Source organism: Gadus macrocephalus, chromosome 23 (assembly GCF_031168955.1).
Source record: "Gadus macrocephalus chromosome 23, ASM3116895v1".
Taxonomy (NCBI): domain Eukaryota; kingdom Metazoa; phylum Chordata; class Actinopteri; order Gadiformes; family Gadidae; genus Gadus; species Gadus macrocephalus.
The window spans coordinates 2431836-2450926 of NC_082404.1; the positions used below are offsets into that span (position 1 = coordinate 2431836).

A 19091-nucleotide genomic window follows, 5' to 3' on the forward strand; every position below is an offset into this window, starting at 1 on the left:
GTGAATTTTGCCTCGCATGTTGATTGGCTCGTTGATCCTTCTTCCTCGGGACCATTGGCTCCTGACCAGGAACGACCTCCCCCTTTCTGCTTTAGGTTAGGTTGTGTGCAGATTGTTTTGAAATGAGTTTATTGCTTTTCCTGCTAGCCCCTAATCCAACGGTTTTGCCAGCGACACACCGCAAAGATGCCAAGGCAACAGGTCAGTGAAATCTAATTTAAAATCGTTTAAAAGCAGCGCACTAGCCATGTTTTTTTTGACAACCATTCTCGATACCAGGACAGGCTAAGCTAGCCTGCTACTCCAGGCTATCCTGACGCTTTTAGCTCGTCTGGAAGTGACTATCACTGGGCTGCTGGTTTCAAGATGTTACATATTCTATATGCCTACTCATTTGGAGACAACTAAAAGGGTTAGGGACATGGTTGGGACTCACAAATTGTAAAATATAATGGTAAAGTATGCACTGATAGTTTAGCTGGTTAGCTATGTTACTGACTCAACTAGCTGATTAGCATTTCGCTAAGAGTTTACAGCTCAACGTAATCTTTAAGGATGTGTGGACTGCCAACCTCTATAACTAGGATATTTAAACACAATGCACCAGATGTGTGAATGGAACTGATATATTTCTGCTGTCCATGGTTGTTTATGTTCTGTCCCAATCCATCTTACCTCTTTAATATAGGCTGGCCAGGGCACTGATTTCATGTCCAGTTGGTAGATGTGTCCACTGGTGCCTGGCAACTGTTAGGACATGATGCCAGAGATGACAGAAACTCAGACCCCTGGTCGTAAGCCCAAGTAAGTATGCAACTTTCATCCTAAATATATTATTAGTATGTTGTAACGTTGGAGCCAATACCTCATTTTCTACACAACATAACCCAAACAGTAATTTTGTATATGTGATGCTCGATTTTTTTTTTTTCTTGCAGAAAGAAGAAAAACAAAGAATCTCACAATGCAGGTGATGAAAACGCCATGGCTGTGAACTATTGCTTGCATTCAAATGAGCTATGACATGCTATTAACACTTGGATGATCTTTGTATCTGCTCTGTTCCTTAGTTGAGAGACATAGAAAAGAAAAGATAAATGCTGGAATTAACCGCATTGGTAACCTTTTGCCATGTTCCCAGGCACTCAAACAGGTAAAACCAAACTATCAACCTCTTGTTGGCTGAATTCTTCCAATCACATTTTTAAAATTAGCTGGGACAGCCGTTTCTTGACATTCTCATTAACTGCTCACCGCGTTTCTGCAGAGTAAGAATATGATACTGGACCAAGCCGTTCGCTACATTACTGACCTGAAGAAACAGAATGATGCAATGCTTCTTGAAGGAGGTGATAAAGTGCAAGGTGAAGCAATACAACTTGACACACATTCAAATGTTGCTGTCCATGTTGTCTCACTCTAAAGTGATTTTGGATGCATTCATCCAACTAATGACGTCATTGCTTTTCTACGCAGCGGAGGAGATCCGCAGACTGCGCCGACAGATGGAGGAGATGAGGAAGGAGAGCGTCCACTACATCGACCTCCTCAAGGCCCACGACATCAACTTCCTGGAGGACCCCACTGTCCACTGGAAGGGCAAGCAGCGTTGTGCCAAAGTTGCCAAGGTGACGCCCACTCACCAACTACCAAAGGGAATCATCGTCTACTCCAACGGGAACGTGATTTGTCCAGCGGGGAAGGAGCCTGTCCTCGAAAAACAAACCCCAGAGACGGTCCTGGTGCAGCCAGGGCCTGACTCCAACACCGGGCTCAGGGTCAACGGGGTCCTCCACGTCAACGTGTCCTCTGCCCCCTCGCTGCTTCCTGCGGCAAACGTTGCTCCTCTGGAGAAAACCGCAGCTCTGAGGCTGGTGGAAAGGACCCACCCTCTGCCGACCTCCGTGTCCTACATCACACTCCAGATCCCCGCTGGCAGCACCTCCTTGCCTCAGCATTCCCAGTCTGCCGTTCCATCCCATAACATTACCATAGCTGCCACTCCAGTGTCCCAGCTATCTACTCAGCCTGTCGTGAGCCTGGCCACCGTGGCCCAGGCTGGAACGCACTCCTCCACTGCAGTGGTGGCAGACATTGTGGGCTCTTTAGTCTCCGGAGACACCGCCATGAGGACTGTCGGCTACACGTCCATCCCCAGCAACACAGCTGTCCTCGGGGCTGGGGCAGCCGGCAGCACACAGACCACATGGACAACGCTCCATTTGGCAGGGAACACTGTGCAGCCTGTCTGTCAGAGCATGCCTACGTTGGAGGGTGCTACCACCAATCAGAGGCTTCAGCAGCTGACCGTGTGTCCAATGGGTAACAAATCCACTACCCAGCCCATTAAATTCCAAATACGACCTCAGGTACCCTTACAGCAGGCGAGCATTGCAACACACATCCAAGCACAGCCTGTTCATAGACTACCACAGCTGCATTCAGCCCTCACACAGACCAATACCCAGCCCCAATGTGCTGTTCCTCCCCGGCCGGCCGTGGTGGCCCATCCTGCTGTCATGTCACAACCCCAGCCATCTGTGCTGCAACCAGCGTCTGTGGTTCCCCATCGCCAGACCGCCCTGATCCCTCAACCCAAGCCCCAGCCCCTCCCTCAGCCGGCCCTTGTAGCCCAGCCTCAGGCAACAGTACTTCCCCTTCTCCAGACCATGCAGGTGCTGCAGGTCAACCCATCAGGGGCCGGCGTGTCTGGGGTGTCCGCTCCGCAGAACACCAATAACCAGAGTGTGGTCATCCTACAGCAGGGAAATGCCTGTTCGTCTCAAGCCACAGTTAGAGAGGAACTGCCCAATCAGATGTCATGCCAGCATATCGTCATCATCCAAACCCCCAATCAGACAGCCCCTGCCCAACAGAATCCTCAGGTTGGCATCGTTCCTGCTGCTCTTCCCACTGCAGTGTCTGCTCTCCCTACTCAAATCACAACAACTAACTGCACAACAACTACAGCTAACTTACACACGGTTGGAGGGAAACAGCTGGTGCACATTTTACCACGCCCTGTTCCACCCAAAATGAAGTCCTCCCAGCAGGGGATCCAGGCTTCACCTGCCAGGACTGCTCAGTCTGCCGCCCCACAGACCATCACTGTGAATGGCCAGGTGTTTGCTTTGCAGCCCATGAATACAGCAGATAAAGCAGGCATGCAGGGCAGCAAAAGCACCCTGCAGCTGGTCCAGCCCACCACCGCAGAAGAACCTACCACCAATGTGGCCCTCAATAGTCTAGGGGCACTGAGCAGCCTCAACAAGAGCATCTCCCAAGGCCTGCCTCTGACGATCACCAGTCTGACGAATCTTCAGAAACCTGCGGCTCCTCCTTCGGTTGTCCAACAGCAGCAGCAACAGCCCACCTCTTCTGTCGCCCCTGCCGTCCAAGAAGTAGCACCCACTGCCCCCTCCAGACACTTACAGGCTTCGGCTACTCCTCCCCTCCTGCCTGTTCCCCTGGCTGATGCCACTAAGGCCCGACGGCAGAAAAAAAGCAAAGTTGTTGCCAAAAAGGGAGCAAACAAAAGATCCAAGCCCCCCAAGAGGAGAGAGAGTATGCAGGCCCAGGTTACTATCGCTGGTGCAGCTAGGCCAGTGGTTGCTGTAGTAGAATACCCAACTGCTGGGAGTGTAAAAGATAGTGTCCCTGCAGTCACCACAGTTGTTACACCCGCCACTTGTAGTAAAGTCACTGCTGATGGTAAAACGCCAGAAAATATCTCCAAGAGCCGATCTAAAACAATCACTGTATCAAACTCCTCCAGTCAGGCTGCAGTATGCAGTAAGCCCCTGCAACAAGAAGGCCCAACATCTGTAAGTAGCCCACTGAGCGTATCTCAAAGCACATCTGCAACTAGTATTAATGTTACACAAAATGAAGACATTGTGAGTCTACCAAGTGGTGCATTATCATCCACTCCTGCGGTCACACTCACAACAGCGGTGGCAGCAGCCATGGCCATTAAGAGCAAACCAGTGTCAGTGGTCGGCAATAGCACCACTGCCTCTAAAGTCACAGGGCCCCGGACCAATTCACAGGCCACCACTACTGAACCTTCCGGGAAGCTATCGAGGCCGCTCAGCTCCACTGGAAGCTCTAGCAGTTCCATTAGATGTGCTGTCTCTGGCGTTTGTGCCACAGACGGTCGTAGCACCTCCTCCAGTGTCACTACGGTGTCTACCGTCTCATCTCCGGTCTGCAGCCCTCTTGTCTCGGACAGCATGGCGCCAGTTAGGATTCAGGGCACCCAGACCACACTCTCCCAGGCATGCTCCAAGCCAGAAGCACAAATTTCCCCGTCCGCCTCTGTGAGCTCCACCGCACCACCCTCCTCAATGGTTCTGACGTTCTCCGTGGCCCCGGGCACAACTCCTACAAGCACTGAGATGAGGAAAGCAGGCGCCGTCGGTAGATCTCTGATCCAGCAGCCGGACCTGCTCACGTCCACACCCTCCCCGTCCTGCATGGCCGACGTCAAACAGACCCGGGGTCTCGTCCGAGAGAGGGAGACCCAGAAGCAGAGACACGTCTCTGCAGCGTTGGAGAAACAGTGCATGGCCGAGTCCACCAACCTCGATGCGCCCTCTCGGAAGGACTATCTGCTGTCCCCGCCGGTGTACACCATCCTAGATCATCACGAGACCATGGAGCATCATATGACAGCCAGCCGGCAGACGGACTCCCCGATGTCTGCTGGTGGTGGGAGTGGGAGGGGCTTCTCTGTAGCTTCCATGCTGCCTCAGGGGCATGGCATCAACGCCTCATCTGGTTCCTTCGGCACGTTTACGTTTACGTCGGAACAGGCCGACATCGTAGCCTTGGCTATGCTGGAGCAGGAAATCCCTGGGAGGAGAGCTGCTGGGTGCACCGCAGACCACAGCACTCCAGCAATCTCCGCCACCACGGCATGGGAGCCCCCCAAGACTTCACCGTCGTCTGCCACCCAAGAGAGGGGCTTGTCTGCACCGCAGGGGAAGGCGACCAAGCCCATGGAGGCTGCGGTGACAAAGCCCCCCAGCCAGGGGTCTGTCAGAGCTCAGAGTGGGGAGGGGTCCATTATTGGGCTGACGGGATCCAGACATCCAACGGGTATTTCTTACTCCCAGGTGCAGTCCCATCCACTGGTTCCATCACAATGCGGGACCAGTTTGAGTGTCAACAATCTGATCAGGCCTAACTCGAGCCAGCAGCCTTACCCTGGCTCGCCCAGTCTCTCGGGCCAGCAGGGCTCCATCCCCTCCCCTGTGGGATCTTCCCCACACTTGTCTCAGTCGTCCAACAGTTCCCTGCCCCCCTGCTCTGTCTCGGTCCAGCTCAACGACTACACCCCTCTGAAGGGTGCCCTCATGAGGAATCAGGCTGGTATGGGGGAGCGCCACGTCAAACAGGTCTCCAAACGACAGGCCCAGGAAGAGGTCATGCTGACGTCTGGGAAGCGGCCCAAGCTATGCCCCCAGTCGACCCCCATCCATAGCCGCATGGAGGTAAAAGCCCCCGACCACACCCAGATGATGGTGGGGCAGATTCCCCCCGGTCCCTCAGCCATCATGAGCAGGATCAACCCTGATGGCGCTGGCTCCCTTTTCACCTCAAACTCTTTCATGAACACCGTTCTGCGTCCCATTGAGTGTCCACCCCAAGGACTGCCTGATCCAAACCAGTCTGTCCTGCCTCATGTTGCACAAGGACACCCCCAGCACACCTCATCCCAGTCGGGTCAACACCTCAGTGGAAACCCTTACATGAAGCAGCAACAGCAACAACAGCAGCAGCAACAACAGCAGCAACAACAACAGCAGCAGCAACAACAGCAGCAGCAACAGGAACAGCAAAGGCACCAGCTGTACCAGCTCCAACACCACCTGACCCAGCCTGACCCAGCGCAGCTCCACTCGCTCCACCAGAGGTTGCTGCAGCAGCAGGAGCAACAGCATGTCCAGAAGAAGAGGGGGCTGGTGAGAGGCAATCAGAGCAGCTCACCTGCTGGCCTGCATCAGAAACCGCATCACATGGAGAAGCCAGGGGTCCAACAACAGCAGCAGCTGCAGCAGCACCCACAGCAACAACAGCATCAACAACACGCCCAGCAGCAGGCCCACCAACACCAACAGCAGAGCCATCAGCAGTCCCACCCGCAGCCTCACCAACAACTACCACAGCATCCGCAGCAAACACACCAACAACAACATCAACAACAGCAGCAGCTCCAGCAGCAGCAGAGCTCTCATTCAAGACATCAACAGCACCTCCAGCAGCAGATCCAGCAGCAGCAGCACTTTGGAGTGCGACCCCCAGAGAAGAGCTGCGAGAGCCAGGCAGGAGGACCCAGGAGCCACCATGCTGGGCATCTGGCACAGCAGGAGCACCTCAAGGTGGGTCGGTTGTCCTAGAATGTAGCATATGGGCAGTGTGTCATTCCCTCTCTCTTTATCCCACTTTCTTTCGTCACGGTTCTGTCCATAAATGCACAATGAGTTTAAATTGTGTTAAAAACAATGTAGCTTTGGCCAAGAAAATCTTGATAAATATCCGGGGGAAAAATAGAATCTGTGGATTGCAATTGGTTTTAAGACAATTTTTATGTTTCTTCAAGCCCTTTATGCACAATACAATTCCTTTAGTTCTCCTGTTGTGCCCTCAGGCTGGCCAGGACCACAACAGCATGCAGAGGCTGCTGAGCTCCAGGAGCCTGGAGCAGCAGCTCATCACGCAGCCCAGCAACCCTGCCTCCCGGGCCCCCGACATGGCCTGCACCCCCTCCCGCCAGGAGCGCCACCGTGTCTCCAACTACTCTGCGGAGGCCCTCATCGGCAAGAGCTCGTCCAACGCTGACCACCACCAACAGCAGCAGCAGCAGCAACAGCAGCAGCAGCAGCAACAACAGCAGCAGCAACAACAGCAACAACAACAGCAACAACAGCAGCAGCAACAGCAACAACAGCAGCAACAACAACAGCAACAACAGCAGCAACAGCGAATGGGGCTTCATCATCAGACTGGTCGTGGATCTGCTCCGGAGCAGTCTGACCTGCGGGGTTACCTGGACACGTCGCGTGGGAAGGCCAGCATAGGGCACAGCCAGAACCGCCACGAACACCCAGGCTCCTCAGATGTACAGCGAGTCTCAGAATGCCCTCCTTTCAAGGCCATGGTCAGCGGAGGAGGAGGACATCAACTGGGTGGTTTTGAGGTACAGGGGTCCCGCGGAGGGGACATGACCCCAAAACCTGTTCCCCCCACCCAGAGGGTTCCTCAGGGGCAGCAGCAGCAGCAGCAGCAGGGGGGCTTCAGGATGGGAGGGGGTCTTCCAGGGGACGGCAGGTCTCGTGGGGGCTACAGCGGAGCCCACCCTGGGTCTCAGGGTGGGGGGAGCGTGCTGTCGCGGGAGCAGGACAGCTGCCACCAGAGCTTCATGCAGAACCTGCTGTCGCCGCACCTACCCGAGCAGACGGCCCACCAGCGTCCGGTGCAGTGCTGCCCCCCGGTCAGCATCATGGAGTACGGCTGTGTGACCGCCGGCTCCGCGGCCGACATGCAGGCCAAGGCCTCAAGTCCCAGCGGAGCCCAGAGCCAGAAGACCCAGAGCATGAGGCTCGGGGACGGCAGCAAGGGCCACCTCCCGCATGGGAGTGGGAACATGCACGGAGGAGGGAGCCCCGTGGTGAGAGCTGCCGTTCTCCCCCACCCCCCCATACCGCACAGCGAGCCCGGCGGCCGCCCCCCTGCCACCCGCGCTCCCTCCACCGCCGCCGGCCAGCGCTCCCGCCACCCGGGCCAGGACAACCTGCCCGCTAAGCTGAGGCCTGGGGAGCGACCGCGCTCCGGCCCCCTGAGACCCACCAACCCCTTCGAGCCGGAGGGCCACCTGCCGCTGGCCCCTGGGGGCCACCTGCCGCTGGCCCCTGGGGGTGGGGGGCTGCTGAGCAGGCCTCAGTCCGGGGGGGACGCACGGCGCAGCAGCATCGTCCGCTTCAACGACGGGGACGGCAACCTGCTCCCAGACCAGCACCTCACGCAGAACTTCAGCTTCCCCTTCATCGGGGAGGGGGGGATGAACCCCCCGCCGCCTCCTCCGCCCATCAACACCAACTCCACCTTCATCCCGCCAGTGAGCCAGGCGGGCTCCTCGCGGACCCCCGCCCTCCTGCCCGTGGAGCCGCAGAACACCCTGCCCTCCTTCTATTCGTCCTACTCCCCGGCGGCCCACCCCAGCCTGCCCAGCGACCTGCCACTGCAGTACTTCTCCAACCAGATGTTCACCAGCCCCGGGGGGGACAAGGGTGGCGCCGCGCCCCTCAACAACCGCTTCGGCTCCATCCTGTCCCCGCCCCGCCCGGTGGGCTTCGGTCAGGCCAGCTTCCCCCTGCTCCCGGAGATGCCCCCCATGCCCATCACCAACGCCTCGGGCATCACGCCGCACCTCTCCAACTTCAGCCTGACCTCGCTGTTCCCGGAGATCGCCACGGCGATGCCCAGCGACGGCTCCTCCATGCCCATGTCCCCGCTGCTGTCGCTGTCCAACGCCTCGGCCGCCGACTCGGGCAAGCAGACCAACCGGCCCGCCCACAACATCAGCCACATCCTGGGCCACGACGGCAGCTCCGCCGTCTGATTGGCCTGCAGGTCGCCATGGCGAGAAGGGGTTCCTAGTAGTCAGGGTACCATTTCAGTTTTCAAGACAGGGCGGGGGGGCGCAAGTGATTTGGATAAGAGTTGACAGGAAGTCACAATTAAAGATGGTGTTCTTTGAGGTTTAAAGACCCCGTCTCCATAGACTCCATATTTTTGTTTTGGTTTTTTACATCTTTAGGTGGAGACACAAATAAGTAACTTATGTCATACTTTGGTTCAACTATCTTGTAGTAATTATCCACCTTTAGGTTTATAAGAAGATTTCAAACATCCACTGAGGTTTATCTGTTTTTTTCAATAATACCCAGAAATGTAATTTACTAACTTATATCAGGGTTTACTGTACAGAATCCATTTTCCCAAAAGCTATTTTGTAAATACCAATGTTTCATACAAGAGTATGTATGTATTTGTAAATACAAAGTTGATTAATAAAGTTTATAAGCATCCTTTTCCATTTATCAACGAGGTGGGTGTGTACGTGTGTCGGTGATATTTGAACAACGCCCTCTAGGTGGCGTTAGACGCATTCTGTTTAATCATATTGGATATTATTCAACATGGAGGCCTTAAAATGCAGGCTTCTACAGCTAACTCAATGTGAATCTAGAATTGAAATTACCCTCAAATAAATCCGAATTAGCCAATTCCATATAATTACACTCAATCATAATGAGGTGCAGGGTCCAAATAGTCAGAATTTTCACTTGACCATATTTCTTTAGGTCTGCCTTTCCGAAAAATATTTTTAACCTCACTTTGCACTACAGGACTCACCGTATTTCCTGCAGGAAAATACCTTACTTTATTATCTACAAACTACTACTCTTCCACAATTTCTCACCTCAAAATATTTTTTCAATGGCAAAGGCGTCCGTCCATTCTCTGACACTTCAACTACTACTAGAAATTGTTATCCGTTAACCTTCGTTGAAACATTTAACAAATCAACAGAATTTCGATATCATCTATACTTCTTTCAGAATCAGTTTAACTGTATAATTTCATCCCCGCTTCGTACATTTTCAGTTGGCCTCATTGACTCCCAGTGAGGCTAGCGTGAGGACATTCTAGATCAGGGGTCTCAAACTCGTGGCCCGGGGGCCAATTGAGGCCCGTGGGATGATATTTTGTGGCCCCCTACTTGACATCAAAGTTAAGTGTTAGTGCGGCCCGTGCGTTGTTGTCAAACGCATTTTGCTAAGTGGCTTGCCACGCTTTTTTATCACTTGTGATAGAGTGACCAGATGTCCCACTTTTGCCGGGACAGTCCCAATTTTGAGTTGTGTGTCCTGAGTCCCGACAAAAGTCAAAAGACGCTAAAATTTTCCCGGTTGCCACCAACCACTATGAAATGTCCCCTGTTGTTAGCGATTACATAACCAACATGATCTAATGATAGCCCTATCATTATCTTAGATTGGGTCAGTTGTGCTCCTTTTTTCAGTGGAATACTTGATGGAATACTTGATGCGGCCCAGCCTGACCCAGACTCTACCTCCGGCGGCCCCCAGGTAAGTTGAGTTTGAGACACCTGTTCTAGATGAAGGTCTAGCCCAAGGTGGCTATCACAAAAGCGAACCATTGAGGACGTCCCTGAGCCTAAACAACGTCAATATTTAACCTAGAAACACATGTCAAGATTAAACGGTTACTTTATTTCTTGTTAGACTGGCGCTAAAATTATTAATTGATTGGAAATATGATTGTTGTATATCTGCCGTTTGTCTGTGGGGACCCCCGTTTATATGGCTAGAGGCTAGATGCTTGCTACATATGGGATGTACTCCTGCGGCATGTTCCGATATCCATACTTCCCATACTTACTACTTAGTTTGAGTACGTAGGGCCTTCCAATTATGATTGGGTGACTTCCTATCGGATGGACTCATTTTGTAGCTTTTATAGCTTTTTAGCTTTTTATAGCTGTTAGGCATAAAGCGTTCACAGGTCAAAGCAGGATGTTTTTGGCGGGTAATGAGCCGTGACGGCAGTCTATCGTAATGTCCGGTAAGTGCACCGCAGAGTATTCGATTTTGAACCACACTGACATCTAAAAATCTGCGCACTTAGTGAGTGTGGATAGTGTACTACATTTAAGTATACTCATGGAAGTATGGATATGGGAACACAGCACTGGTAGAAGCTAAATGCTAACCACAATGCTTAACTTCACGTCATGCTGAATGAACACGAGTATTAAGGGGTGGGAGATGGGCACCTGTCCAGTAGTAATTAGTAAGTAGGGGCGAGGGAGGGCCATCAGACCTGTCATTCAAACCTCTTTGCCAGTTGTAAGGAGTTTTGATTCATGATGCATTAGTCGAGCTGGGGTTGACTGTACATAGTTCTCTGGTTTATGTTCTTTAAAGGGGACATATTGTGCCACCAGGTGTGAGTGTGATTAGCCATTACTGACATCACAGGTGGGCATGATGTCCACCTAGGTGTAGGATGGATAGATGAGCAACGGTTGCTACAGTCCACTGGGTAGGCTGGCAGAGAGATCTATCCAGCAGACATCTAGGTGGACATGCCCACCTGTGATGTCAGAAGCTGCACATTTTCAAAACGGCTTGTAATGGCTAATCATTCTCACACCTGGTGGTATTATATGAGTTTTTAGGATTATTTCGAGTTGAAGTTCTAATTAAATAGAGGATTTTATGCATGACTATTTTGAGGGTTGTTTTATTTTAGCTCATGTACCCATTTTCTGCTGCTGTCAGCGTTTACTTTACAGACCTTGTGAGGTTTGTGTGTGTGAGATAAAGATGAGAGGTTCATTGTATCGCAAATAACGTCATAGTTACTATCAAGTTGCGGTTATGTGTGTATTCATGTTTTTGCTATTTAAGAAGTATATAATTAATCGGTTTTCTGGCAATATACGTTTCGGAGGGTTTTAGGTTCACTGGGAGGTTTTGAGCCTATAGCTGCTTTCGGTATAACGTGTAAGTCCTGATATTCTCCTGATATTCTTCTAATGGGCCTTATGACTGAACAACATATCTTGAAATTTGTATCCTGAAATTCTCCTGAAAAAAAATATTTATTATTATTTATTTTACTTATAATAATATTATTTTCTCTGGAAGAAATGTAAATTAACTTATGTGTGTGTTGTAGTTTCATGTAATTTTGTCTATTACTCGTGGGTTACTTATATAAGCGTCTTAGAGTACCATATTAAGCGCTATATACATTTAATTTATTATTATATTAATATATAGACAGAGGTAAGGATGTACAAGCTTAATCTTTATTTGCGCTCAAATCCAACTAAAAGACCCACACAGTGGATCATAGATCACAGCTGTAGTGCCAGTCAAACACACTGCTCGATCCATTATACCACAGTGTGAATGATGAGTAGGAAGTCAGAATTTCTCACACCACATGAGATGACGCTTTGGTCTGCATTTGCATGTCATTGGCTTATAGTTGGGCTGGAAATTGCCAATCCAATCTGATCAGCTCAGCTATTCTATATTTTTTCTCAAATGTATTCAAACTTGATCAAATGAGCCATTTTTTTTAACTTATTTGTTTCCAAGCATTATTTTTTTTAAATGGTGTGCATGTTTACATTGTCTGTTCAAATCCCTTCACTAGATTTAAACCCTTTAACGGTAATGCTTTAAAGGTCCTTGTAATAACAAGCCTTAGTTAATAGGTAATAAGAACCCTATTATATGCTTATTAACATTAATTGGTGTTACTAAGACTAAGTGTAAATGATAACGTTATAAACGTGTTCATTGTGAGATTATAAGACTTTTATAAGCACTTATAAGTAACTCAGTGTTTCCCCTACTATTGTTCAGGCCTGGCGGGCCGCCAGGCCAACGAGCGCCCCCGCCAGGCCAACAACCGGCCAAAAACGAAAAAAAAAAAAAAAAAAACGAAAAAAAAAAAGAAATGCGGTGTCGCGCGTGCGCAGATGATGCCCCATCATAACGGACAATCTGACAGCATTAAGTTATATCATCATTAGCATGGCAGAGCAATTCTTCCAAAAGCCTAGAAAGATTAAGTGTAGCAACCAGCCATGCTCACTGTGTTCATAATAAAATAAGTGTATTGTAAATAAAATGAGTGTATTGTAAATAAAATGAGTGTATTGTAAATAAAATTAGTGTATTGTAAATAAAATTAGTTTATTGTTAATAACGTGTTCATTGAATCATTATCAACTTGTGATGGCTAAGCAAGTGTTTTATATGGAAATAACCAACAAATACTCTAGCATCCCGGGAAAAATGTATAACAAATCACACTATCAGCTCTTACCACCGGGCCTAAAAAAAATTCTAGGGGAAACACTGTAACTTGTTAACTATTCATTGATTGCTTAATAACATTAAGAATAGTCTTATGAGTCTCTTATAGTTGTTAAACGCATTATCAATTATGTCATTGTCAAACCTTTACTAAGCTTTTTTTTTGCTTTATGAAGGTAAAAACAGCTTTATTATTACTTTATTAGCAGTAAAATTTGCTTTATGGAACAATGTTTATTAAGGTTAATAAATCTTTTATTGAACTGCTAATTATGCATTTAGCAGGTACGGGATCTAAAGCAGGAACAATGTTTATTAAGGTTAATAAGTCCTTTAATAATAGTAAATTATGCATTTTTAAAGGCCTTGGATCTAAAGCAGGAACAATGTTTATTAAGGTTAATAAGTCCTTTACTAAACAGTTAATTATTCCTTTAATATAAAATTATTAACAGTAATGAGTACTAAATGTTGCCAAGGTTGATCAAATGTGAATTAAAAAATATGACATATACTGTGAATACAATGTTATAGCTGGGAAGCACAAAAACACACTTTAAGACAGCTCTTTTGAAATATGTATAGATTTTTACTTTTAAGATAGATAAGGAGATATCTACTTCTGGGCCCCTTGAATCGAGGGACCCGTCCACAGCCCGCTTAAACAGCTGCAATACCAGGCTTGGCCGCTGAGCACTGGTGGATTGCGGAGGTATGTATTCTTTGTATATTGATTTAATTGTAAGGTTTTAATCACTATTTTGGCATCAGTGTAAAGTGTGTAGTTTTCTTGGCAAGGCAGTTCAATTGTGCTACGGCTATACGAATACCATGTTAGGTCACACGTGGGTCATTTGACGACATTCGTAGTATTGAAATGACTAAAAATAATGTTTTTCACAAGTAAATATTCTTGCTTATTAGTTTTGTAACGTAATTCACACATTCATACCAACAGGCCACATATGCCCTTGCCAATTAAAGAGGCTTCATTCTCATTTTAGGGAGGTATCCTGAGCCTAGGGAGCATGGACATATTAAAGGATGGACCACAGACCGAAAATGGCCGCCCATTCATTCCTATGGAAACTGCTCAGTGGCGCAGGGCATCATACAGGAGCGATTTGCTTCCGCGTTATGTGGCCAAGACACGTGACCTAGTCCGTGACGTACCGGATGCAGAAATATAGAACTGATACCGTAATGCACCGCTTCTTTGTCTTTGGATCTTTTGAATAAATGGATCAATACATGATGAATCACAATGATCGCAAGCAGAGGACCGTGAGAGTTATTGAGCAGCAGATGAACCAGTCCAAAAAACGGAGCACTGAACTAGGCCCTCTCGGATGCCATTTGCTTCACTACGACTCCTTTCAGCTGCACACCCCTCTTCCCCAGCGAGATAACGGCTAATAAAACGCTTGAGGTGGCGTTAAGGAAAGAAAAAACGTACATTTTTTTAGGACATGGCATGAAGGTAATTATGAGCCTTTGATTGATATCCAGACATTTTTTGCGGAGACACAATCCTGTTCCCCACTTGTATTGGAGTGGACGGCGATATCTACTTCTGGGCCACATAAAATGACGGACCCCCGTCCACAGCCAGCTTAAACAGCTGCAATACCAGGCTTGGCCTCTGAGCACTGGTGGATTGCGGAAGTATGCGCCTATCCTGGGGGCCTGCTAGGGAGGCGTCCAGCTCATACAGGAAGCCATTCATCATGTGTCAATTCTAGAGATACGACCGGTCAAGATGTCCGAGAGACCCAGACGCTCAAGGCCACAAAAACAAGTGTAAATATAGCTGCATGCAGCAATGTGGGTGTCAAGCATAATGGGACTCGATAAGCTAATTCTGCCGGACGGACGTAATCGGCTAGGTGGCTACATGACGACCGTCTCGGTAATCGGTAATAATGACAGCTGGTGGAATGAACTACAGCATTATGCACATACGCGGACCTAATCGGCTAGGTGGCTACATGACGACTGTATCGGCTAGGTGGCTACCTGACGACCGTCTCGGTAATCGTTAATAACGACGGCTGGTGGAATGAACTCCAGCGTTATGCGAGTACGCGGCAAGAATTGCAGTTTATATTGTAAGTGGGCGGAATGGTAAATAAAGTCATTGTTGTTTGACGTCCCCCTGAGGTCAAAGGTCACCAAATTGTTTAAATGTCCCCAGAATGATATCATGAGACTATGTACCAAGTTTGGCTATGATATGTTAAAGAGTTGCTGAGAACAGGCTTACTTCCTGTAAGGCGGCTTTGCCGTCAAGTATGATTGGCTGCCACGGCCAAACGGTTTGGAATTAGAAAAGGCTGTTTGGCACGTTTGTTCAACTTGGTCTGAAGATCAAATATGGGAAGTTTCATGATGATTGGAATTAATCTACCAGTATCACGACCGTCTCGGTAATCGGTAATAACGACAGCTGGTGGAATGAACTAGAGCATTATGCGAGTACGCGTCAATGTTTACCAAATGGAAACATGACCCTACCTAGTGGTAAGGGCGCATTATCATCTGCCTGACAGAACAAATGACACATGCATAGGGGTATTCGGAACAATATCCCTATCAGAGACACAATGTTAACAAGCATCCGTTCTGGAGGTGGTTCATGAAACATCTATTCCAGTAAGAATTGCAGTTAATATTGTAAGTGGGCGGAATGGTAAATAAAGTAATTGTTGTTTGACGTCCCCCTAAGGTCAAAGGTCACCAAATTGTTTGGCTGTCTGATGTCAATGATGTCATAAGTCTATGCAGCAGGTTTGGCTATGATATGTTAAAGAGTTGCTGAGAACAGGCTTACTTCCTGTTAGGCGGCTTTGCCGTCAAGTTCGAATTTGATTGGCTGTCGCGGATATTTTCGTGATAAATCATTTACTAGCTATACGGGGAGGTCTGATAGTATCACCAGACATTGAACATTTGTTTGAAATATACTCATGTGAAGAGAGAGGAGTTAAAACACATCGACATTAATAACAGCGCCCCCTTGAGGCCAAAGCTCACCAAATTCATTGAGTGTCATCATGATGAGGTCATGGGTCTATTGCTGCGTTTTATTATCCATCCGTCTCGGAGGTCCGAGGACGTTGCCTAGTGACGCGCACAAACATGCCCTTTTCCTCTGACGGCGAACTCGCCATCTCGGTTGAACTCAGTGGTGACCGAGCAAAATTCCGAGACAGAATTCAAGATGGCTGTGCCCAGTGTGACTTGAAGTATGAACTGTTTTCATTGTGCTTGGACCACTTTGGTGATTTGAATTGCAATTTCAATCACTCGTATTACTGCAATACCTTACTGCGTCCGTATCTCTGCCTATGGCCTATAGCCTACTTATTTTGGAGCGCTTGGTCCTCTGCCAATACTACCGCGACAACAGCTTTCCGGGTGGCGTCCATGTTTTCCTCCAACGACCGAGCGAAATAATAAAACGCTTGAAGTGTGGGAGTGGCGTCAGATCCGAGATCCGAGTCAGTTCGCAGAGAATACTCGAACGCAGCATTAGTACCAAGTTTGGTTATGATATGTCAAAGGGCTGCTGAGAAATTGGCCTACTTCCTGTTTGGCGGCTTTGCCGCCAAATTTGACTGGCTGTAGCGGCCAAACTGTTTTGAATTTGAAACATCTTTGATATTTTTATATCAAGCATGGCCTTAAGATAATGTGCGCCAAGTTTCGAGATGATTGGACAAAATGTGTGATAGGAGTAGCATTTTGAAGGTTTTGGACATAAACCAAGATGGCGGAAAATCCATCATGGCGCAAAATGACGTCATAGGTTGAACTCGGCTTGGTTCAAGGAATCCAATGATACCTGGTTTGTGAATATTGGATGAATGGGTCGGAAGTTATAAACATGAATGCATGTGCAACTTTGACCTGTTAGTGGCGCTAGAGCTGTTGGGCTAGCGCCCTTAAATTGGCTTGTTGGGCTAATGGGGCTGTCCTGAACCAGTGTGCAGAATTTCGCAACTTTTCGCCAAGCGGTTCTATGGGCTGCCAGAGACTCCCATGGCAGGTAAATAATAATAGGAATTCATACAAAAACAATAGCAACGAAGCAACATAGCCTCATAGCCTCATAGCCTCAAACCAAGTTGCAATGCCAACACATAGCCACAAGAGAGCAGCATAGAGACACATTCGGATATCCAGGAGGTGGGAGTTCAGCACCATGCTTAGCCAATAAGAGCACATAACTGAGTCCACGCCTGCCCAGTAGATAAGTCACAACACGCATCTATCAGATGCCCTACTATTAAGTGAATCTCTAAGTGTGCATAATACAATTCCTCTCCTTTTGCTTCATAGAGACTAGAATAAACCTTTACCAAATAAAGTGAGTTAAAAGCGACCCTGACTCTGCAACCTATTTTCAAAAAGAACACTGCAGTTTGAGATGAGATTTCTGATTTCCCTGCCTTTTTATTTGTGTGTTGCAGTTTCACCTTTTCCCATGTGCGTCCATTAAACCTGTGGAAGTGAGAAATACGTTTGCAGAGTCTTGGTGTTTTGGGAAAGAGTTTAGCTGGCCGTCAGGGTATTAGCAACTGAACTCAGGTGACACACACATGCACACAGGCACGGACAATCAGGGTTTTGTGTATGAGGTATTTGCATGAATGATTACTGATGATTGTACGATTTATTATTGATGATTGGTTAGTGATGAGCGATTATTGAATGATTGATTATCATTATCAATGATTGATTATTGATGATTGATTATTGTGTGATTTATGTTAATGTATGAATGATTATTGGTTATTGTATGACTGTTATTGATGATTTGTTATAGATTATTGGTTATTTAAAGATTTATTTATTGATTATTGATCAGTGAATGATTAGTCATTGATGATCGTATGATGTCCACCTTTGAACCCGCCCCAAGGACATAACATCAGTGAGGGGGCCTATCAGGAACTGGCCAGTAACCTGGAGGACCAATGCCTGTGCTACAATGACTGTGTGTTCACACCAAACGCGACGGGGCGACAGGATCCCATACAAAGTGAACGTATAGACGCGTTTCGGGCAGGCCTCTACCTGCTTTTCTACCAGCGACAGGCAAGAGGAGGATTTGCATTCACATCAAAAAGGCAAAGATAGATGAACTGGAATCCAGCAGATCAAAAATCTACACTTCCCCTACTGAGAGCTTCATCACTTGAGCTAATTTGTTTCTCTTAGTTAGAATATCTCGTACCAAAACAGGAATAAGCAACTCTCTGCCCCTTCAGATTTGTCTTCATGGAGTATTTAGTCCTCGCCACGGACCATGCAGAGCTTCTCCTGGTCTGGAGATCTATGCTTTTCAGAGCCTGACCACGTGAGTCCTGAGCCTGGCCACCGTGGCCCAGGCTGGAAGCCACTCCTCCACTGCAGAGGTGGCGGAGGTGCTGGGCTCCTTATTCTCTGGAGACACCTCCATGAGGACTATCAGCTACACGTCCATCCCCAGCAACACAGCTGTCCTCGGGGCTGGGGCAGCCGGCAGCACACAGACCACATGGACAACGCTCCATTTGGCAGGGAACACTGTGCAGCCAGTCTGTCAGAGCATGCCTACGTTGGAGGGTGCTACCACCAATCAGAGGCTTCAGCAGCTGACCGTGTGTCCAATGGGTAACAAATCCACTACCCAGCCCATTCAATTCCCAATACGACCTCAGGTACCCTTACAGCAGGCGAGCATTGCAACACACATCCAAGCACAGCCTGTTCATAGACTTCCACAGCTGCATTCAGCCCTCCTCACACAGACCAATACCCAGCCCCAATGTGCTGTTCCTCCCCGGCCGGCCGTGGTGGCCCATCCTGCTGTCATGTCACAACCCCAGCCATCTGTGCTGCAACCAGCGTCTGTGGTTCCCCATCGCCAGACCGCCCTGATCCCTCAACCCAAGCCCCAGCCCCTCCCTCAGCCGGCCCTTGTACCCCAGCCTCAGGCAACAGTACTTCCCCTTCTCCAGACCATGCAGGTGCTGCAGGTCAACCCATCAGGGGCCGGCGTGTCTGGGGTGTCCGCTCTGCAGAACACCAATAACCAGAGTGTAGTCATCCTGCAGCAGGGAAATGCCTGTTCGTCTCAAGCCGCAGTTAGAGAGGAACTGCCAAATCAGATCTCAAATC

General features: G+C 48.6%; 1 protein-coding gene across 1 annotated transcript; it reads left to right on the forward strand.

Annotated features, from left to right (window-relative positions):
• Positions 1–50: 50 nt before the first annotated feature.
• LOC132452376 (basic helix-loop-helix domain-containing protein USF3) lies at positions 51–9095 on the forward strand. The gene is made up of 7 exons (XM_060044970.1): positions 51–201; positions 689–804; positions 939–970; positions 1071–1153; positions 1268–1364; positions 1477–6383; positions 6653–9095. Exons 2-7 carry the CDS (start codon positions 758–760, stop codon positions 8621–8623), a joined length of 7137 nt encoding a protein of 2378 aa, XP_059900953.1. The 5' UTR covers positions 51–201; positions 689–757; the 3' UTR covers positions 8624–9095.
• The last annotated feature ends 9996 nt before the right edge of the window (positions 9096–19091 follow it).

What these genes read in the sequence shown, in the direction of transcription:
- LOC132452376 (XM_060044970.1), top strand. Translation starts at nt 758, where the DNA reads ATGATGCCAGAGATGACAGAAACTCAGACCCCTGGTCGTAAGCCCAA. An exon ending in CAAAGAATCTCACAATGCAG is followed by an intron (nt 971 to 1,070) that starts GTGATGAAAACG and finishes TCTGTTCCTTAG; the next exon opens with TTGAGAGACATAGAAAAGAA. An exon ending in AGGAGGTGATAAAGTGCAAG is followed by an intron (nt 1,365 to 1,476) that starts GTGAAGCAATAC and finishes TTTTCTACGCAG; the next exon opens with CGGAGGAGATCCGCAGACTG.